The sequence below is a fragment of the Anser brachyrhynchus genome, assembly GCF_964034855.1.
Source record: "Anser brachyrhynchus genome assembly, chromosome: 1".
NCBI lineage: Eukaryota > Metazoa > Chordata > Aves > Anseriformes > Anatidae > Anser > Anser brachyrhynchus.
The window spans coordinates 195,827,686-195,851,040 of NC_137694.1; the positions used below are offsets into that span (position 1 = coordinate 195,827,686).

At 38.0% G+C, this 23,355-nt stretch overlaps 1 protein-coding gene across 9 annotated transcripts in view; it reads right to left on the reverse strand.

Moving 5' to 3' along the window:
* The window catches only part of GRIA4 (glutamate ionotropic receptor AMPA type subunit 4), a 224,400-nt gene that overhangs the window by 47,588 nt on the left and 153,457 nt on the right, over positions 1–23,355 (reverse strand). For 8 of the 9 annotated variants that reach the window (XR_013946757.1, XM_080580695.1, XM_080580698.1 and 5 more), the window contains exons 9-12: positions 17,672–17,782; positions 8,915–9,121; positions 1,996–2,366; positions 451–649 (exon numbers count right to left, since the gene is read on the reverse strand). Coding sequence is in view for 8 of the 9 variants with exons in the window: in XM_080580695.1 (XP_080436821.1) it covers positions 451–649; positions 1,996–2,366; positions 8,915–9,121; positions 17,672–17,782 (888 nt within the window). In the remaining variant the exon portion in view is untranslated. Of the gene's footprint in view, positions 1–450; positions 650–1,995; positions 2,367–8,914; positions 9,122–13,184; positions 16,337–17,671; positions 17,783–23,355 lie in introns of those variants that run through there. The other variant, XM_080580702.1, reaches the window with a different exon arrangement.

Below are 23,355 nucleotides of genomic sequence, written 5' to 3' on the forward strand. Positions count from 1 at the left end.
CTCTTTATTATTCATCTGAAAGTCAGCAAATTAAAAAATGCATGTCCTGTCCACCACTCAAGACCCTAAAGCAAAATGCACACAGCCAAATCCATAAGTAGAAGCAAAACCTGCAAGACTGCATGTTATCATCATAGAGTTTCAATGCTGCACATCATTTCAGTGCTGTAGCTTCAAATGAATCAATAGTGCAATGCTGCTTTAATTATCACTGGCTCCAGTATCCCTTGGGGCAGCTCTTCTCCCCTTTGTGACAGGATCAATAAGCTTTCCACAAATTAAAATAACTGGAAACTCCAACAAATGGTGTCAGGGGGTAAAAATGTAGATAAAGTATTGCAGGAGTTACAAAGCATATTATATATAATTGCAAAATAACATTTCACCCTTGCAAGCATCTTATCAGAGTGGTCAGTAGGGAGAGCTGTTCTAATGGACATGTCAACTTACTCTGAAGAACTCTTTGGTTGACCCTGAGTCCAGTGTCCCGTAAGCAATTTCAGTTTGTTTGGCAAGGTCTTCTGCACTTTCTATGGGCGAGACCATTCGCTCAACAGTCAAGAAAGCAGCGAGGTTAGCAGTATAGGATGAAATAATGATGAGCGTGAAGAACCACCAGACACCTCCAACAATGCGACCTGAGAGGGATCTAAACATGAATAAGATAATGCACATTTTCCTGTCTCTTAAGCCACAAAGAGAGAAAGAGAGAAGGCAATGTTATTACAGAACATGTCATTATGTAACAGTCAATGGGAGGGAGATTATTTGCTTTTTGAATTCTAATATATGCGTTTTCTCTTGAATCTTAATGCCTATGGTACAGAGTCCACTGTACTAACACATCACACATATACAGAAGTATGAATTCTGTTGAACAGTAATCCCAATGTTCTTATTATTTCAGGAAATTATTAACGTCAAAAATTTTGTCAAAAACCCTGGGTAGATAATCACTTTTGGGAGACAAAAGTAAAGCATGGCAGTTGCAAATCAGTAGCTTTCTGTTTCCTCGTTAAAAAAAAAAAAGAAAAAAAAAAAAAGCCTTAGCACATGGGTTATATTGGCTCTAGGATTAAAATGTTCCTGTCACCCATACAGCATATGTTCAGTTATCACAAACTTATCAAACGTCCTACAAGCTACTATAAAAAATTGACTTTTTCACTTTTTTTGTTATTTAAGAAGCAAGTATTTAGTGGAAACATATTTAAGTTAAGTAAAAAGTATATTTTCCATTTTAACACTGGTAATTTGATGAGAAGGCTGTTGAAGAGTAACATATTAATCTAGTATCAATCATCAGCAATTTTATTGCTAACTTCAATAACAGCAGAGTTAGGCCAATGCTGAATGCTGTCAAAATCTCACTGTTAATACAAGTTTGAAAGATTGGGTCATCATGTCAAAATAAGAAGTTGTAGTTACTGCACACTAAAGTTCCAGAACATCTAAAAAGGTTGAGAAATTCAGGACTGGGGTCACATATTACATCTGAGGTAACCCACTCTGTAAGGTCTAGCTTGGCAATACAACGTGGTTTCTCAGAAACAGACGACCAAATATAGTCTCTCTCGTAGACAGTGATATCCTGGAAGCAGTGCTGCAGAACTTAATAGGGAACAGAAATGGGACATTCATTCATGCAAGGCAAATACTCAGCATAATAGTGTGCATTTCATAATTGCAATACAATGGAACTAATTTAGCAACAACATAATTCCTCTGAAGTCGACTCAGTGGAATTGCCCCTGTGTGTACCTGCTGTTTCTGAGAGCTGTTTGTGATTTATGCACGTTGACATATGTAAAATAATAATGTCTGAAATTCAAAACAGATTCTCTGTTGCCCTTATCACAGCTATTAAAAAAAAAAAGAAAAATGAAAAGACTTCCTAAAGAATGAACCTCAAAACACTGCCAGGAAAATAAAAAGGAAGATTTTATGCTTCAGTGTTGAAGATAAAATGCAAATGTAAAAAGATTTGACACAAACCTTGGGGAAATATCACATCCTTGTTGCATAAAGGCACCCAGGGAAAACCAGAGGCTGTTGAATATGCCAAACTCATTGGGAGGTTGGTCACTGGGTCCTTCTTTCCCATCCTCTGGTTCTTCTGTGTGCCACTCGTATGGGCTAAACCTGCTAACTAGGAACAGGACCACACTGACACCAATGTAGGCAAAGACTATGCACATCCAGATCTCATACGCCAAAGGGTCCAAGAAGGAAAACACTCCTGGTTTAGATTTCTGGGGCTTTTTGATCATAATGGATATCCCCAAACTCATAAAAGGCTTAGAAAAATCAATGACCTCTTCTCGTACCAAAGTGATGGTCAGAGGCGCAACAGCAATCTCTGCTTTCTATAAAGAAAAAAGAAATATAGATGTATATATTAATTGGAGTTGACTTATACTCAGCTAAGCAGCTAATTCCAAAAATATGTTATCAACATCAGGACACTGTGGCTTATGTTCTTCACACCATGTTTCTGTTTCTTTCTATTACGGTCAATACGCTTTTAGTAAGACATATACACATTGCAGAGTTCTATTTTACAAAATTACAGAAATACTTAGTTTTCCTGCTAAGGGGAAGACTCTGAGATCTTGCAGAGGAGAGCAGCAGTGTAGGTAGATCATTTTAGGTATTAATTTAAATATAATATAAAGGAATTAAAGTAAGAATGCAAAATAAGAATGGCCTTATTGTCAATGAATGTATAGGGATTATTTTATAAAATCCCAGAAAAAGTTATTTATTACTGTATTTTCATAAGGTACAATCATTTTTTATGGGCAAACCAGCTCGTAGTCTCAAGTAAATTTGAAATTCCGTGAAGCAGCAAAGGTGATTAATTAATACCACAATGCCATAAAACTACACAAAATATCTTGGGGGAAAGATAGTTCTGTAAGAATGAATCAAGTTTTAAACAGTGCAAAAAGGCAAGTATACGGAAAATAGATGTGCAAAATTATGCAGGTAAAGGATGGAAATTGTATTGAATCAATTTCCATCAGAGAGAGAGAAAAAAATTGTTTCTAAACATGTTTATAATGAAATGCCAGTCTTGAATGAATCATTACCGATGATGATGGTGATTAGGGCTGCTAACAATGATGTCTACATTAACTATAAAGGTATTGCAGCTGTGCTAATGTGTCATTTTTTGCTCAGGCACTTCATATGACACCAAGGTTTGCTCCTTGCCTTGCCTTGCCCTGCATGCTAAAGCTGTCATTATAGCAGTACATAAGCTGGGAATTGTAAGAGCAACTGGGACAGAATATGCACTGGTAGGAGGGGAGCAGAGATGCAGAAGCTGCTGAAACCTTTTTCCTGTTCATTATCCCAGGCGGACTCTCAAAGCAGAGCCCTGTCTCTCTGGCTACCCTGGACATCTTAGCTGATGGGCTAAAGAGGGTAACTGAGTATATTTTAAATACTTTGTTTTTGTTGTAAATAAGGTGGACTCAAAACCTGCCTTCAGGCCTTAATATATGAGATAATCTGCCTGTATATCCCCCCATCCCAGGCCCAGTTGTCTTCACAGGCACACGGAAGCTATTCATAAATCTTCATAGTATAACTGTCTTCATTTTCTTTTCTAAATAGTCAGTTGGCCCAAATTCATCTTACTGAGTAGCATCTTCAGATACAATACATATTCCATAGTTTATCAAAGCATTTAAGCATGTTTGCCTTTTAGTAAGTTCTTAAGGACATTCATACTCAGTAAAATACACAAGGATATATTTAAATCCCATCAATTTCAGTAAGATTAAAACATGCTGAAAATTAAGGATGTGCTTAAATAGTTTGTCTAATCCAAGTGTTACATAAATAGCTTGCGTGATAAAGAAAAAGAGAAACTGCAATATAGGATTTTTGTCATCTAAAAACTTTAAAACAGATAAATGCACTTAAAGTAATATGTTCTTGTTATTTTATATACTAAGTTATACAGAGGTATATATATTTTATGGAATTTAATTTAAAACTAATGTAATGTAGTTTTTAAAAATCTGTATTGGTGCTGTATAATTTTGAATAATTCAAAAGAAGTGACTCATTCCAATGCAATAGCCCCCAAATGCAAATTTATATTTAAATTATTATATATTAATCATCAGGTTATATCTCTCATTCTGAAATAGTTGTGATGCAAACACTTATCATAATATTATGTAAACATATCACAATTTAAGCAATACAATTAAAATCATAATTTTGCAAGCATATCAGACATTTCTGATGCTAAACATTATAATAATGGGTAAACATTATAATAATAATGCTAATTCTCTGAATTTTAATGTAAATTTTGTAATATAGGGCATTTTAAAAAATCTTACTTCTTGATGTCTTATAATTTCATGAGTCTGACTGAAATAGATTATATGTTATCAGTAAAAAGTATGAAAAAGAAATAACTTCTAAAATATATTTTAAAATGTTCTGACAATTGTAAGTAGATTATGGTGCCTGTAGTCTAAGGATTGTATGATGGTTTGGTTTACTGGCACTGCAGCATATTTTTGTATTTCATCTCACTCATCACTCCCTTTTTCTAGAATGATGGTTTCTGTCCTTAAGAGTCAGTTATTTTATATCCCTAAATTTTAGTTGTTGTGAATGCCTAATGTGGAGTCCTTGAAATGAAATGGCTCAGGGAAACTGGGATCTACAACTGCTAATCTTTGCTGTATTTGTCACATAGTGATGTCTTTATTAATGCTTGGTGTAAATGTTCATCTTGGTTACTGGGCTTCAAAAGTGTTGGCTAAGAATTGATTTTGTGTACGTGTGTGTATGTCTGCAGATTGTGACTGGCCTTAAAACAGGGATCCCTGAAGGTCATTAGTTTTTATGATGTAAGGTGGAAAAGTGATGGCACCATTTTGGTGGTAGCTGTGGAGATTAATTTAAAGACCTAATTAGCACTCTGCATGTTGTATGCAAAACATTGGATGAGCTCCATTTTACCAAATTAAAATGCCTGCAGAGCACATGCAGAACTAGAACTACATCGGAACAAGCCATCTATGCAACCCTAAGGAGTTAAAGAGAAGAAATAGGAACTTATTCCATTTCACTACAGTAGCAGTCTAATGTCAGATTGTTCATAATGTAGATAAATCATTTTCATGTCAGTGAATGTAAGGGGACAGTACGCAGATAGATCACAATTAGATGCCTAATACTTGGAAAAAATGCAGCCTACTCAATCTGATCATACTATTTACTGTTTTGTAGGACTACTGTGCAACATGTTAAGGTTTGCATAAACCCCTTGTTGAAAGCTAAATAGTGACAATAGCCGTGCATTACAAATATCAGTGTTTCTGCTTTGCCCAGTTAATGTACACCATATAATTACAGATTTAAGTGATTAACAATATAATAGTTGTGCAAACTATTCATGATTTGGTTCCCAGTGAAATTTGTTTTGACAAAGACTAATGATACTTCACACTTGAAACAACTGCATCTGTAATAGCATTTCAATCAAGGCTACACCACTACAAGTACAGATGGATTCTGCACCCTTTCGATTCTATACAATGGGACTAGACTAAGTTTGATGGTAGAGATTTTCACTTTTCCAGAACACATTACTGCAACCTTGTGAATAAAATCTGCTTGGTACAAGCTGTATGAAGGTAGCAAAGCTGTCTGAGAAAAGCAGCAAGTAATTTCAACTTCAAAAGCACGTAGCTTCTCAGATTTTAAACAGAACTGAATTCTGACCTTTTGTGTTAAGCAGTGAAAGAGTAGCATTTTGTGTCAGGAGAATGAATATTTAATTGGGGCTGACTGTTAGTGCATTTGGAAACACCTGTTACACATGGTTAATGGCATTTCAACCCCAGCCAGCATTTCTTTCTGAGTAAGCTAGTTATCAAGGGCTACATAGTCCCACAGGGGACTATGGATGTCATTCAGATACATCAGGGACAAATGAACAAGATTTACTGATAGCTTTTAATATAGCGTTGGGAAAAAAATAGTAATAAATAAATAAAATAATCCCTGCCACAACCTTATGTGCATATGGGTGTCGAGGTAACATGGGATTAAATTGGCACATGCGTCCACCCTCAGTAACACAAGTAGGGCTACACGGCATTAGTGGCACCAAGGCATTGTGGCACAGTGGAAAGAGCAGGAGAGGAAGGGAGTGTCTTGTGTGGTGCAGGAAAGGTCTGCTCTCACTGGCTGGCCTGAAACCGTCTATATATCCTTTAATTTGGTTGGGAATTAGTATCTGCAAAATATTTCCCAAACAGGTTGTCTTGATACCTTGCTAATTCGGTTGCAAATTCTCTCAATCCTGGCTGCTTATAAAAAGCCTTGCTTGAAGCACAGCCAACTACTCAGACTATTTGTGATTATGCTTTGGGGATCTAACAGAGAAGATGAACATTCCCTTACGGCAGAGCTTCAAGGAATGAAGGGCAGATTTTTCTGCTTTTTCTAAGTGTAACAGTCCAGGAGACCTGCTGCTGTGTAAATCATCTGGCAAGGACTCAATAAAGTTGCAGGGAGGACGGTCTTCTTGATTTCCCTGTGGAAACCTTAAGTCACAAACTTTTCTTTGTTAACCTGAAGAATGATTTGCTTTAAAGCTACACCTGTAAAAGTGAGGTAAACATGACTGAGGGAGCTCCTGGCCCTAGGGCCAACTGGCATGGGACAGGCTGCATCTCCACCAAGAAATTTCATTAACTTCCAAACTAAGGTGTCTGCATTCAAGCTGCTTATAGTCTTTGCCCCATGATAGTGTCCAGCTGGTCCCAGAAATTTTTTTGGAGAGTAATTATGGGCCAAAAATACACAAGGGACCATTGTAATAATTTAGCAGATGAGGCAAGAGTTCCAGTGCCCGGAGGAATTCCCTGGTACCACTGATATACTAGGATAGACGTAGCCTAAATAAGCTTTTGGATGGTACAGCAAATATACTGGATGCAGAGTGCTCTTAGTTCTTTTAATAAAAAAGCATCCCTGAGAGTTTTGCCGTGGCTCATTCCCAGAGCTCAACTCCAAAACCAAAATCAGACTGCAGCCTTCCTAAACAGACAGTTGTGCAGGAGCTTGTTACTTGGCCATCAAGCCTCTAAAGAGCCTCATTCTATTCCATTACAAAAAATGAAGTGTTGATCATGTATAGTGGGATGTCCTTTTTGGGAATTTCATTTGCAACAAGTTGCTTATAACTGTGAGCTTCCTTGCTTTCGTCTATGTCAACATCAGCAGGTCACATTCCAGTCAGTACTGGCAAGAACCTCTGTGTGAGCTTTCCAGCTGCACTTTGTATTTCACTCTAGTACTAGGGATGTTTGGGTTTCATGAGGTAAATTTTTAAAGACAAGTAAAAGAAAGAAATAACAACAACAACAACCCTTCCAAAAACAAACATAAAACTAAAGTGTAATTTCAAGTTTCCTACATAATTTTTAACCAGATGATAGGCCAACAAAACTCTGCTTTTAAAACTCTATGGTATTTGGGCAAGGGAATTTTCTCACAATTTGTAAAATTTCTCACTATTTAAAAGAAGCTACTGATGTAAAACTGCATAGCCATCACATATATGTGATGGCTACTGGAATTAAAAGCCAGATAAGAAGTTGCCAACATTTTGATAAAATGTCAGAAAACAAAACAAAACAAACAGAAAAATATCCCTTGATTTTTAACATTCTGAGAGTTGAGCTGGTATCTAAGCCACTAAAGCAGATAAACATGCTTAGTGATTACTCAGTTTTTCTCTTGTGAGGTTGGCTCCTTCAAGAACTTCCAAGGACACATAAGGTTTTGTGAGGCTGGTATAACCTTCCCATTCCCATGTGGAAGGGAATCAACAAACTCTGGGGCATTGTTCCCATACTCTTACAGCACAGTCTATTTCACGTTGATGAGATCCCTGAACTGATGCTAACAGAGATGACTTTGACCAAATTTATCAGTTTTACTTGACAGAAAGGAACAGAAAAGATGTTGCTAGGAAAACCGCCAGGCTTTTGCCACACATGGCCCTATCCACCACTGGAATTGTAAGGCTCTAACCAAAACTGTAACTGTGGGCGGACCAAATGGTATGCTGTTGTTTTTCATATAGGTTGAAGCATGTGACGTTTATTGGTGGAAATATTCTCGCCTAAACAATTTCAAAAAATTTTTTAGTCCATCACCAAAAGTTTCTCTAAAAATTCTGATCTGTTCTCAGTACAGGTATCAGCAGCTGAAGTAATGAGCAAGCACAGCTCTGAGCTTTTGCTACTTTTGGTGACACCAAACACTACAAGTATTTCTTTGGGCTTTTTGGAACTATTCTCACTATTACAACTTTGTCAACAGAATTCTTAATTATTATCCTCTTCTGAAGAATCCTTCTCCAGATCACTGTATAATATATGGTTTTAGTTGCTGAAGTGTCTGGTTTCCTTGCTTATATGCTTCTCTGTTTATTATATATCTTAATATGATGATGGATTTTCCATTTTCTCCATTTTTCAGACTAGTCTAAAAGTCTATATTTTCTCAAAGATCTGTCCCCACTCCACGAAAATGAACAAATGACTGATATTCTTCCCAACTAACTTTTACAATGTATCAGGAATAGATGGTCTCAATGGTCCTCTATTATTTCTAATGATAACAAATTTTTAAAGGATGTGGAAACTCTGGATGTTCTAATGTCACAAGGTATTAGTTGAATAAACTGCAGAATTTGCATGAAGATATTTGATTTTCTCTTGAAAATAAATGAGAGCACAGAGATATGAAACAGAATTCTGTTTCTTTTCTGTGACTCCAAGGTTTAATAAAATCACATATACTTCCTATTTTATGACTAATGCTACAATAAATTAAAACCTGCTTCAAAAATTGATATGCTTACCCCATAAACAAGTTCTCCCACCATCCCATTCCAGATTTTTGTCTCTGGATCCCTTGCTCCATATTTTCCATCAGGAACAATGGCAATTTTGTACTTGATACCAATATGTTTTGCAATTTCTGACGCCAGATCTACACAGTATCCTTCAAACTTGTCATTCCCTTCAAACGTATCATGGTTTTTCTTGAACATAACATATGGGGCTTCCTATAATGAAAGAAGTAGAACTGTAAAGGAGAAGTATACAGAATATACTCTGAAAAACAACATGTAATCTAATGATGGAACAACACATTTTTTATCAAAAATACATAAATAGTATTAGCACATTTAAATTTAAATATATGAGCAGAAATCCTTCTGGAGATGCATTCTATTTATACTGTAATTTGACTTACACATTTCACAAGATTTATCAACCTTTACAAATTATAAATATAAAAATACCCAAAAATATATATAAATTCTACTTTGTGCTAAATGAAAGACCTTATTGCAGTGTATATTAAAATAAAAGTGTGAACAAAAGTTGAACCTGTACAATGCAAATGACTGTGGGATAATGCAAGGTATAAACTATGCTTTTGACTTCCATAAATAAATATATCCTCTAACATAGTGTGGTTACTTTATATGCAATTTCAGGTGCACAGCCTAAATTATTTGTTTTCTCTGTGTTAAAAATGCATAGTTACTCAGAGGCTATATACATTTTAGTGAGAATATGGAAATACGTTCCAGAGGAAACACATATCTTGCCCTTTGAATAAACAGCGCATATTCTGCATGGTCTTTCAGCATGAACCTAAGCATGAACCAAGCATTATGCATGAATAAGCACCATATTAAGCTGATACTGACTTTACACACTGCAAGAAAAATACCATTTTGGTTGGTGAATGTCATTGAAAAGAATGAAAAACTGTCTTGAAAGTGGATCTTACATTCCCTGTGTAAACCATATTATCACGATAATAGTGAACATTATGTGATTGGGAAATTAAGGTCACATTTTTCTATTTGGCTCTGTGTGGATTCAGACTTTAGCAATCATTATGTAAAACTATAGTTCCTGGTGGTATTTTAAATGCCTTCACATAATCCATATTAATAGTCAGTTCCAGATAAAATGCTTGTCACTAATGTCACCCTTTGTTTGAATTCACATCATAAAATACTGGCAACTTCAATTTTCTCTTAGGCTATAGCTGTGCTAGCTCTTGGCAAATGTTTTTTTTTGGACATTGACCTTGGTAGTCCTCTGCCCTAGTCACATCTTTCCTACATACCTAATTGATACACTAATAAAATAACAGTAAATGTGTAGCTTAGGAATTTGTTTTTCATCAATATTACATGAACATCAGTGGTAAGCAGCAGCAATTTTGTGACATACTGGGTGTTTAATAAGCAAAGATATGTGGTATTACATGAGCAATGTGAGGACTGCACAAACCGATTTCAAATATTTTCAGTATGCCAGGTATATTCCTCCTTTCAGACACCAAAATGTAGTTCCTATTAGCTGGATCTGAATCCACCCAAGAGAAGAACTTCATAGGCAAGTCTGAATGGTATATTCAATCTACTATTGAAGTGCGAAAAGGCAGAAAACTAGAAAAGAGAGAGATTGTATGTGAGAGGCACTATTCCCTTTACTTAAGAAAATTTACTCCCTGTAGCAACTGGGTCCAGGATACACCTCAGTATAAGGGCAGAAAAATGGGACTTTGTGTAATGCGAATGGAGAAAGTTACGTAGTTCGTTTGCTTTAGTGTGATAGAAATATCCTAGATTGAATTAAACAGTTTGGGAGGCAGGAAGCAGTATTTTTTCCTTAAACGTCGAGGCAGGTTCTGGAGTATTGCAGGAATGTTTCACTGTCAGGTGTAGCCTCAGAAAACCTCTCCTTCCATCATCTCCTTCTTATGATACTTTCTACTATGGAAATGTCTTTGTGGGCCACAAACCCTTAGCAGAAATTCAGTGTTGGAGGCTGTTTACGTGTTGCCACCATTAATTCAGCTAAGGAACCATGCAGCATAGAAAAACATCCACAGTGGTCACTTCTAAACCCTGCCTGGGTACCTGGTTCCTTGCCCTATATATACATAGGTAAAAGCCCAGAGAAATTTGAAGGCCATAACAGCAGATTGCTCCATTTCTTGATCACTGCATGGCCATGGATCACCACAGACCTCTAAAACTGGGGCAATCACAAAACAATCTGTTACCATCCTGACGCGTGTGACCTGGGCGCTGGGGAGACCACTGAGCTACAGCAGCATTAACTGCACACTGTAATCACTGCAGTGATGCAGTGCAGCGACTTTGGCCATGCCGAGTTTGTATCTTCTAAAGAAAACTGCTGAATATTAACAATAGCCCACACCACTTTGTATTCCTATCCCCAGTCAAATGAGCTCAATCTTAACTATCTGTGTTCCAGGGTAAGGGAGGGAGAAGAGCAAGGATAACATGTCCTGCTCTCTCTTTGCAGTAGATCGTGATTTTGGGAAGTGTTTTGGGCACGTCTATGAAATGGTCCTCACTCACATAGGGTTGTTGTTCCTGTGAGAGGAAAAGCAAAATCTGTGTCTTTCTACATACGCTATTCCACAAAAATGGTTAAAAATAGAGGAGGAAAATAGTATGTTCTGTGATCCAGCCAAGCACTAGCTAGAAGTACAGCCATGTCCTGTCCAATATTCTGAATCTGTGGACTCTCCTTACAAGCTTCAGCTATGTTTGCTTGCTGCACCTCAAAAGTCATTTTATTTTCCAATGACCAGAGTTAGCAACTGCAAGCTGTTCTGATTCAGCATTTCTTCTAAGTCCCAGGCCAAAGGCATTTGATTAAAGTCATGTCAAAAAATAATTCTGGAGAGCAACTGGAAACAGTCAGGTTCAGAGGAGGCCAGGTCAACCTGCTCCTTGTCCCAAAACCCACACTGTGCTGCTGCCTGCACCTCATCGATAGAGCTTCTACAAAAAAGCACTCCAATTGCCTCTGCAGAACAAAGCGAAGTGACAGATGCCTTATTTTTCCTGTTAATGGATAAATAAACTTCATCCTGCCTCACCCCAAGTTCTTTGAGGGAACACTGAGAAGGGTAACAGCAGGGTCCAGCACCATTCCCCATGGGTGCTAGTAGGGGCAACCCCATCCAGTGGAGGGACCAGTGACAGAGGACTGAGAAAACCTGGGTTCTGGCAGGGATCGTTTGAGAGACTTGGAGGAACCACAGTGGTTCTCTCCCCTCCCATTTCTCTTTCTACCCACCCCGATATCACTGATTTAGAGCAAAATACAGCAAAGAACATCGTTTACAATGTGAATCTATTACAGACTGAGGTAGTGCTTCTTGCTGGGGCTGCTTTAAATGAAGCTGCAATTGAATGTAATCTGCCAGTGTGAAGCAATCCAATTAAAATTGTGGGAACACATATTACTTCCTGCTTACTGCGCTGTCCTTTCCCTGCTGCCTACTTTATAAAGAATAAATAACAGTTTATTTAATTGTTGTGCCACATAATGAGTGATGTATTCTTCAAGTAGAATTTGATGGGGGAATGTGGATGGGACTGAATGTGGATTTCTGATAAAGATTGTTTACAAGAAAATCAGATAGCAACACTAATTTCAGTTCTGACCATTTCAGACTTTGGGAGTGTTTCAAACTAATGAAGTGTGCAGAAGTCATTACAATGACATCAGGACACTGAAAGGCAAGTTTTACTGGTTTGCTAACAAGCAACTTATATGGATGAACTTGCAAGGTCATATTGCAAAGTTATGAAACATCTGAATAGATCAATAGTATGTACTCAGCCATATCTTGATGTTACTTTCTATCTGTGTCACTGAAAAAAAGATGTTTTATTTTCTGTATAGTCTATCACAATAGCATTTTCTAAACTAGTGGTAATGGTAGTGTAAAGATAAGAGAGATGCAAGATATCTATGGAGAGCTATTATCATTTATTAGATCAGCTGAAATAGCTGAAAACAGTAGCAGGGTTTTTCACCGTTTCCAGTTATAGCCTATTCTCTACTAAAAATATTACTTCTTACCACCAAAATTTTATTTACTACATTTTTGAGCTATAAACTCTTAACCTACTGATGGAAAACACAGATTTGACTTACTGCTGAGTGAGGCTTAACACCACAATACTTGCAAGATTTTAGCTGTTTAACAATATTCTATGGGGTAGTGAATCAAAGAAAAGTCCACATTGAAATGATCAATGACTAGCACGGAACAGATATTTGAAATGGTGAAAGCTTTACTTAAATAATTCACAATTTTATAACAATACTTAACATTTGTAAATACAAGTTGTTGTCTGCAACAATTACCTTTATAGATGTAAACAAATCATTCCACCACATTCTCACAAATTCATGTGTACAGTAAAATGCTCACAACTGATGATTCATACTATAAGGGAAGCTGGAGAAAGTAACTAATCCAAATATCAAACAGATCTATGAATGGCTTGCCTACTGTAAAGAAGTCAATTTCGAAATCTTTAAGCACTGTAAAAATAATTTGTAAAAGTGACAAATATTTGTACAAGAAAGTGTCTCATTTCTAAAACATGGGTGGCACACATTATTACACTTTATTCTGAAAAAAAAAAAATCTCTGGAAGTCAATGAATCAATGGAATAGGTTTTTGGTTTTGTTTTGTCTTTTTTTTTTTTTTTTTTCTGAATAAAGTGTCCAGGATTCGGTTTGAAATCTTTATTATTGTCATGCAACAAACTTTTTTTTTTTTCCTCCAGTCTACTAAAGAATTTAATCAATACATTTTTTACTGAAAGAAAATATTTTTTCTATTATGAAAAGGAAAGTCAAAGTTAAAATTTTTGTGGTAAGACTCGGGCAAGTGTATATCAGTCAAAACAAAAGTGTGATACTTAGTCATCTAATAGAGGTGTCTGTTATCTTAGGTGCCCTAAGGTAGCCTGCTTGACCTCTAAGTGGCATTCTGCAGGTCCTTTCTGCTACCTCTTTCTGGATGGCTCTGATATCCTCAGTGCTATCCATCTAACTATGGATAACTGAATCAATTTCTAAATCTTTGACTTTGGTGAAAGCTTACACGCTTAGGGAATAACTGTATGTTGTGAAACAACATACAATAGCTGAGACATCCACATGGATTGGTCATATATAGCATAAGACAGGCAGGAAAGTGTCATCCTGCTGGTGTTAGCAATGGGTATGCAGTATATCCTAGAGCATCATAAATGTCACTGGGTACTTTTAAGTGGGCAACTGGATCAACACCCTCTGTAAAGAAATCTACTTTTAGGTGGCACAGTCTTGAATGGGATTCTGCCTTTGAAGCTTAGTCTGCCAACAAACACCAAGAATATCTTATTAAAATACTAAGCTGGAAGCCACAATGCAGACACAGCACACTGTATATCAAAGCTTTGGTTCTAAAGGATTTTTATGAACTTTAGGTTTTGCAGTCTGAGAGTAGGTACAGAGTTGTCTGTATCATGAAATGGATTAGAGAGTTTGGAGGAGTCATCTCAGCCTACTCCCCTATATTCAACATCTTGCCACTGTATTTCTCAACTTGCTAAAAAGCAATGATCACTTTTCTCAGATGGGTAGCCCACTATTTGCCTTACTGTTAGAGGAGGGTTGCACACAGTGTCCCTTCTCCAGTCAATGAGCCTACAGTGCACCAAGCTGGGGCCTCTGGGAGGAACACTTCTGCACATAGGTAGAGCATCTGCCCTTTCTGAGAGGCCCAGACGTGCAGAAGGATGCACATCACATGAAGTGCAGGACACAGGGCTCTCCCAGGAGCTATAAAAGCCAGGTCTATGTGGCAGCTGGTATATTAATGCATGACAGCTGCCCATGCTGCCTCCTTTCACTGAGCTGCTCCTTCACCACTTGCTAGCTGGAGGTAGGATGAATGCCTACATGCTAAACCAAAGCTGTAAAATATATTCTACATGCTCTCACTACTTTACAAATGAAGATAACATTTTACCAAGTAGAAAACACTGTATTAGGTTCTTTGAGTGCAGAGCTAATTCTTTGTAATGCAATAGCCATACAGCCACATTACAGCAAATTAAGCATATATACGTAAAAACTGAAGAAAGAGCAGGCAAACCAACTTGTGCTATTTGGCTTCAGGCAAAAATTAAAGTGAGCCATGCTGAAAACTTGTGGAGTTTTCTTACTCTGTCTTGACACCTGTCTTTGAAGACTGAAAAGCCTGACAGCACTGGCTGCAGAAGCTTTTCAGTTTGATGTTGGAAAATATGCATGCAACCAAAATTACATGTCATTTAAAAAGGTTCAACTTCCCTTCAATGTGAAGAGGGCAGTGAAGAGGTCAAAAACTCTTTGTCTGGCATTTGCAACATGACTATAATACGGAGAAGAGCAAAATAGCAGTGTTCCAAAGTTACACTAGTTAAATATATCTGTGTGTGTGTGTGTGTGTGTGTGTGCGCGCGTGCGTGTGTGTGTGTGAGATCATGTGCTTCTGAATGCTAAATCCATTGCCCTGGCAGGCCAATATTAAGAATCATGGCTGTAATCTGCCTTCAGAATCATGTGGGCAGCTCCCAGTTTGGACAATGGGAGATATGCATGACTACCTTAAGGCAGAATTCACCATATATTCTTATTCAAACCAAATTCTGATATATATCTCTTGCACTGTGATTTCAAAACATTGGAAGGGGACACTTTTGGTCAAGAAGCAGTGCTGCTTTCAAATAATTGTATTTATCCCAAAATGACATGCTGCATAAACATAGGCCATGCTTTGGAATATTAATTCAGCTTTTTGGTTTTGAAAATGATCCCACCAGTCCTTTCAATACAGGGACTGAAAAGTTCTTTTGAAGATAATGTTTATTATGCACATCAAAATGCTTCAATGCAAACAGGACAGGCAAGATAACACATTTTAAAAGCTTTCTTGTTTTCTTTTTTTTTTTTTTTTCTTCCTTTCTGGCAAACAGGAACCTTTTATATTACTTTTCATTGTTATTTTTCACTCGTTTCTCCTAAGCTTGGAGCTATTTATGGAAATTACAGTACTCATGTATGGTAGCTTCAGTCAAGGGTATCAGGATTGGTAAGAGAGGAAAATTTCGACTGAAAGCTTGTTATTCACATCGTTCTCTTCTCAGCTTGGCAAAGTTGAAGGGTAACGTCATCTGTTCTAGACATTTCAGATTAGTCACAGAACTTTTCTTGGTGGTTCAGTGCCTGGTCATCCAGTCAGAGGAACAGTAATCCATATGGAAAAATTAGCTCAATGCTACTAGACTGGTGGTTAATACTTGAGCCTTAGTTAGGAATGTTCGCAGCATCTTGGGACTCTTTTCTTCCTTGATCAATTTCTTAAAATAGGATTCTTCATCAGAGGCTGAAAAGAGGAGGACTGTACTGAAGTACATTTTTTTTTCCATCACCAAGTCTTTTTTTTTAGGAAAAAGATACATATATTTAAAATGTCCCATGCAAATAGTAATAAAAAAAAAAAGTTACACAATTTGGTTAGGAGTTACACTCTGAATTCCTGTACAGTAGGAATAGTTTGGTTGGTTTGTGTCCCGGAATGATAATCTTCAACAGGAGACTTGTTAAGACATATTTAATGTATAAATGCTGATACACACTGCTGAAAATCTGGTAACTAACCATATTTTTGAGTAAGAAAATGTCTTGACACTTTCTTTTGGATTATTTTCAACTCTGTATTAAATTAGAAAATCATTGCTTAACCACACATACAGAATACTCCTTCCCATCTGCGAAACAGCTTATCCTAAAGGGTTAAAATGTCTTGTCTAAATGAAGCGGGTGAAAAGGGCAGTGAACCGAGATGTAAAATCTTAAAAGTGGTCAGGTAAAGGTCAGCCTTTGCCAGTTAGCTTTGACAAACTTCAGCTTAAAAGGGCATGTCTGACTTCAGAGTCAAAATTGTTAAATATATTTTTTTTAAATACAGTTTTGGAAGAAAAAGTATTTTGAAAAACTGTGTATTAAAAATGTAAATTAATGAAACAACTGCATTCTTCTTTGTCTGCAACCACTCTTTAAAAACACCAATTATGTACATAACACTGAAAAATCAAACCCCAAATTTATTTAGATTTTATTAAAATGGAAAATTGTACCAAAATACTTAATAAATATATTTAGAAATATGTTCAAATGTTTCTACTAAATTCCTCTTTTCCATTCACAAGTAAAAGCAGATAAACCAGTTTTGATTAGCTGATAGATGCTTGGAATGTTAGTTCCTACTACAGCCAACTTTGAATTTATAAAGTATCAACAAAAGGGATACTGGCATTACAGACATCTCATTTTATGCCTTCTGCTCAATTCTGTCATTTAGAAGTTTTAGTTTTTTCTTCCAGTTTCTTATGAGTCAAGATTTATCAATCAGAGGTTGAAAGAACTCAAGTATATTTCTGAGAATTACTATAGTAAAAAAAAAAGAAAAGACTAAATTAAGCAAAAAAATTAACTGTAACTTATTTTTTAAAACCTGATAAGTGATTCGTGATTTTAAATGTATACCAAAAAACCTCTGAACAGACATGACAATCAAGATAACTAAGATACATGGCTCTCACCCTCCCACTAGCCTAGGAAATGGCAGACTAAATAACACTATAACTAGAAAGGAGGTTGTGTCACACACCAATATAAAAAAAAAAAAACAAAACAGAACAGAGCAAAAATACCTTACCAAAATTGTAGTGACAACTACTGTTCTATTCTCAATGGCTGAAGTGTCATTTCCAAGCGTAGGTTCATGCTGAATCAGAACTAATTTATCCATGTCATTCCAGTAACCAACCTGCAAAATGAAATGAATATAATTTACAGCAGGTAACCCTACGTCCTGTATAATTGCAAATATTACAGGGATTACACCAGGCTTATTCCACTGGCACTGACCTTTGGCACCTGCAAGTCCAGCTGTTAAACCTTTCTTTATACTCATTGGAGAGATGTCACCACCAGAGAGTGACAGCCTATGCAGGATATGCATCCCACCTAGAAAAGTGCTTGTTTTTTCCCCACACTAAAGCATGATGAACATGACTGCAGTCTGAAAGGTTCTCTGCTAAGTGCCAAGAGAGGTGAAACAAACAATGTTTTAGTCTCCCTGGCTACATTTAGAGTGCCACAACCCTTCCCAGAGCAGCCTTTAGGGGAAATGCCTGCCTTTGTTCATTGCTGGTGCTGAAATACTCTGGAGCTAGGTTTGGTTCACTCATTCTTGCATTCCCAAGGAGGGAAAAAAAAAAAAAAAAAAAAAAAAAAAAGGTATGCCTGCAATCAGAAGCCCTCCCCCTACATACATACACACACTGCTCTTTGCAGTGCACACCTCTGGAATTCAGTACAGCCTTTGGCTGTGCCCTCTGCACTGGTAGTGATGCTGTTGGGCACAAGACATGAGCCAGCATCCTTTCCTGGGAGGTCCCGGGGCTGTTTGCTTGCTGTAAGAGCAGATAGGATGAAGGCAGCCTGAAAAAAGGTGATTCCCCCTCAAACCTTCACTGATGTGCTTGGGAGCTACTCAATTAAAACTTAACACCTCTGCCCCTCCAAAAAAAAAAAAAAAAAAAAAATCCCACAGTCTATGTACTATGTCTTTGGGTAGCTAAAAGATTTGAGACCTTAACCTGAAAATACTTCACTACTTTTGTAACTCCTGCCCAGTCTGAATCTCAGAACACACCCAGCTCCTCACTACATGTGGTGACACTATCTTCAGCGTCTGTACAAGGGAGCAGTCTCTGAAATGGTAAGCAGTTCATGATGGTGGTCCCATGTCTCGCTCTTACTTGGAGTTACCTGATTCCACCTTCCCACCTGGCCTTTCAGTATGCCAGACACAGGTCACAGAATCACAGAATCATCTAGGTTGGAAGAGACCTCCAAGATCACCCAGTCCAACCTCTGACCTAACACTAACAAGTCCTCCACTAAACCATACCACTAAGCTCTACATCTAAACGTCTTTTAAAGACCTCCAGGGATGGTGACTCAACCACCTCCCTGGGCAGCCCATTCCAATGCCTAACAACCCTTTCAGTAAAGAAGTTCTTCCTAACATCCAACCTAAACCTCCCCTGGCACAACTTTAGCCCATTCCCCCTCGTCCTGTCACCAGGCACGTGGGAGAATAGACCAACCCCCACCTCGCTACAGCCTCCTTTAAGGTACCTGTAGAGAGTGATAAGGTCGCCCCTGAGCCTCCTCTTCTCCAGGCTGAACAAGCCCAGCTCCCTCAGCCGCTCCTCGTAAGACTTGTTCTCCAGACCCCTCACCAGCTTCGTTGCCCTTCTCTGGACTCTCTCGAGCACCTCAACGTCCTTCTTGTAGTGAGGGGCCCAAAACTGAACACAGTACTTGAGGTGCGACCTCACCAGAGCTGAGTACAGCAGGACAACCACCTCCCTAGCCCTGCTGGCCACATTGTTTCTTATACAAGCCAGGATGCTTTGGCCTTCTTGGCCACTCCTTTGCTGAAGCTGCTGCCTCACATCCAGCCTGTGGCTCACTAGCAGACACCTTCTTTCCAGACTCTTTTTTTGCACCTAGATCATGGCTGCCTGTGGACCTTCTGACAAGGCTGCTGGGAACAGCTCAGTGCTTTTCCTCTGAGCCAGCTCTAAGAGCAGTCACGAGAGCAAAAGTGGCAGTAGAACTCTAGTCCCACCCAAAGGGGCTCTCCAGGTTGCTGAGACCCTAATGAATGAAGCAACTGATCCTTTTTCCCAGGAAAGTTGCAGGCAGTGGCAGTGATTTTAAAGGGTTCCTATCAAAGTTGTGCAATTCAAGCTGGCATAGCTCACTTTTTAGAGGCACTTGGGGACTAGTCAGCAGTGACTCTCCCTTCCTGCCTTGATTAACTGGAGTTCATGAGATCAAGAACTGGGAGAAAGGAATTCCTTGTCCATCTTACTAGAAGAGGAAAGGGAATTGTAGAGGAAAGTGGAGTCTGGCTAAAGCTCCAGTGTAACTGTCAGTGCCAAAGAACAGTCTGTGCCTTGGATGAAAAGACTTCAGTGTGATGCAAACTGGCTGAATGATCAGATCAATTATGTAGCCAATATATTTTTTAACATTTTTGCAGAATCCAGACTAAACTTCACTTTCACATAGGATTATGCCTCCATGAAATGTGGCTAATCTTGTTCAAAGCAATGCAGTGATGCAGTAAGAGTCTAGAAGTGCTGGGGAGTGGTTTTAGTTCCTGGTTTCACATGCATTAAAGAATCCTGTGTATTCTTAAACCATTCCTTATCTTTAATATTTCATTCATTTCCTTTTTAAAATTAATTTATGGAGGGGCAAGTCATTTTAGAAGTCCCTAGGGCAGTGTGCAGACACACTTATCACAGCAGTGAATATGCATTTGTGAGAATTCCAAATGCATAGGGTAACTGGATATGAGTGAGTAAGTATGAGAGTATGAGTGACTTTTGTTTTCTATTAGTGAAGCAAATAGGCACAAACCCTTTCAATGCCAAACTTTTGGTACATTTAGCTGGCTTGTTCCTTTTCTCTTTGCAATTGCTATAACAACATACAAGCCTTGATTTAGGTGTCTGTATCTAACAGAAGTTTCAGCATTGCTAATACAGTGGAGAGGCAGGTTTTCTTCCTAGTAGGATGCACTGCTAACAAATATTCTTTTTCATCCAGACAACCGTAGATTCGCAGATACAATTGATAACTGAAAATGTCAAGTTTCTGTCAGGAACTGTGACCAGCTAAAGGCAGAACATGTACACTGAAACCTGGCAGTTTGGGAAGCTCATTATAACCGTGAGTGATTGTTTACCATACAGCTCCTCACTGCTGGGAAGTTCAGAAGGAAAGCAGAAAATGAATGATGCAGTGTGTTATAAAACTAAGTACCATATCAAAATACGGCCAGAGATAAAGGATATTTCTGAGGGATAGCAGGCATTTTTAAAGGAACGTTAGCCTGTGAGCATGGGTGTGAGTGTGCACATGTGCATCTCAGATTTGCACTAAAGTAACTCTGGAACTGGATTACTAAATAAATATACAAGAAATATATGACACATGCATGAGTATATAGGTTCACAGTGACTCTGAGAACACTAAAATACAATATGCTCGTCTATAAAATCTCAGATGCTCAGGGATAAAACTCCTAAAAGGATAAGATTGAAGTCAGTGATTATATAAGTAAATCCAATTCAATATGGATTTCCATTGGACTTTCTAGCAGTTGCACCCACTTATAGAGAAGCTGCATTTATCTTTTAGAAAATCATATTGCAAAAATATCTACCTCAAAGTAAATTTGTCAAACTTTTTTTTTTTTTTTAAATTAATAGTGTAATTTCTGAAGGTTCGTGCACCTTGTAGCAACCACTGAGGTGCTTCTGCTGAAGTCCACAAGCCAGTAAAGACAGAATACTTTAAATTTTGATAATCAGTTTTCATTTTGTTTGCCTGAGTTGGGACTAAGGAGCCAAATCAGAATGTCTTGTGCAGGTACATGTATACATATATGCTTTGTTTACTTTTTTGTTTTGTTTTTAATCTTGATGGTATCATTCTGTAGACAAGAACCAAATACAAAATTTAGCATAAATGAAACTAATAGGAGCATGGGTTATTGTATCCCATTTGACTGCACTATATGGAAGTCTGCTTCTCACTGGCTGTGCAGTTTTGTAGCACTCTTTTCACATCCCTAAAATTGTGGGCAACAAAAATCACTCTTCTAAAGATTAGAGGCATGTGTTACTCTGACTGGAAAGGCTAGTCCTGAAAAGATACTGCTGGGTGATTCATAAGTCATGTTACGTAGGATACGAGAAGAAGACATTAAAGGTGAAAGCTTCTTAGTTCAATTAAGTACAGTTATTTCTCATATATTACAGAGGATTTTCAGGCTGGATGGAGCACAGACTTGGTCCAATGATCACATAGTAATGCATAAATATTATGTAATAAGTAATACATAAGAAATATGTAAGTAATACATAAGAAAGAAATTCTTGTCAGTAGAGAGATCTGTCAAAATTGTTATGGCTTATTATATCAAAGACAGCTAATGTCTTGAGAATGGCAGAGAGGAAAAGGGAGAGCATGCCTGAAAAGATAAGAAAATCACCTTGGAATGGTAGCACAGCACAGGTGTAACTCTTTTTGCTACCATCCTCTCTCTCAAATCACAGGCAAGAAGATGGGGTGGAAACATCCCTGCAGTGGTGCCAGCCAAAACCACCATTCTCAAAATGGATGAGGAATGTTGAAATGGGACCAAAAGGCTGATTTTGACAGTTAGCTTGCTTAGCAGCAAGCTCCCTAATGAGTTACTGAAGTTGTGACCTAATGAACTACACCTTTTCCACTTTGCCTTCCCTCCAGTACAACTGGGTGTTGGGGATGGAGGGGTCATACTTCTCCACTTGCCTTCGATGTGCCCCAGCCACCCGTACACCCTCTGAGCTGCTGGCAGCGCAGCTCGCAGCCAGGCAGACAGCAAGGTCAGACACATTCTCTGGCAGGAGGCACAGGGCTTCCCAAGAGGGAAGAAAGACAGGTTCACCTTTCCCAATGTATTTTTCAGCCATCTGTCATACGTTCAAAAGACAACTTCACTAATACACCTGATAGCAGGCATGTGCTTTGCTTTGGTCTACAGCTCTATAGAGGGATATGTGGTCAGTGCATCCTGATGTGTAATTCTGCTCTGGATCTGTAATTTAACACTTTGTTTCCTCATCAGTGCAGCATATGTTTGGGGACACACAATTCACCTGGGGTACTATTTACTGGGCTTGTCACCTCTGGCCTGACAGTGGAGGACTACTTAATTCGATTCTGATTGCTTCAGCCCTTCTCAAGCAGCCATGATCCTCCTATTCACCTCCAGCTTCTCACTTTCTCTTCTTCTGATGTTTTAGCAAACAAAACAGCCCACAGTACCTCCAAAGGAAATAAAACACTTGAGCCTGAGTACATTTCCTGCTCTTTATTTATTTTACACTATGGTAAATGGACAAATTCCAACACAAAAGAGGAAGGGCTAACAAAGCATAAGGCTTATCTTTTCACAGTGACTGAGCTGAGTGATAATCTATGTGCATTCAGACATAAAGGATGTGCTTGGACACACACTATTAGTATGCCTGCCTGCCTGCCTGCCTGTCTGACATCCCACCTCTCCAAGATGCATAGTTGTTTCTGTTTCCCCATTTGTTGCAGGGAATAATAGTATCTAGCAGAAAACAGAGATTAAATCTGCTTACACCAGACATTTTTACCATATATTTGATATATTTTTAAAATTATACAGAATCCAGTTTATTGTAACCTTAATTATTTAATCATAGTAAACTATATGATAGTAAACATTGTCAACACTTA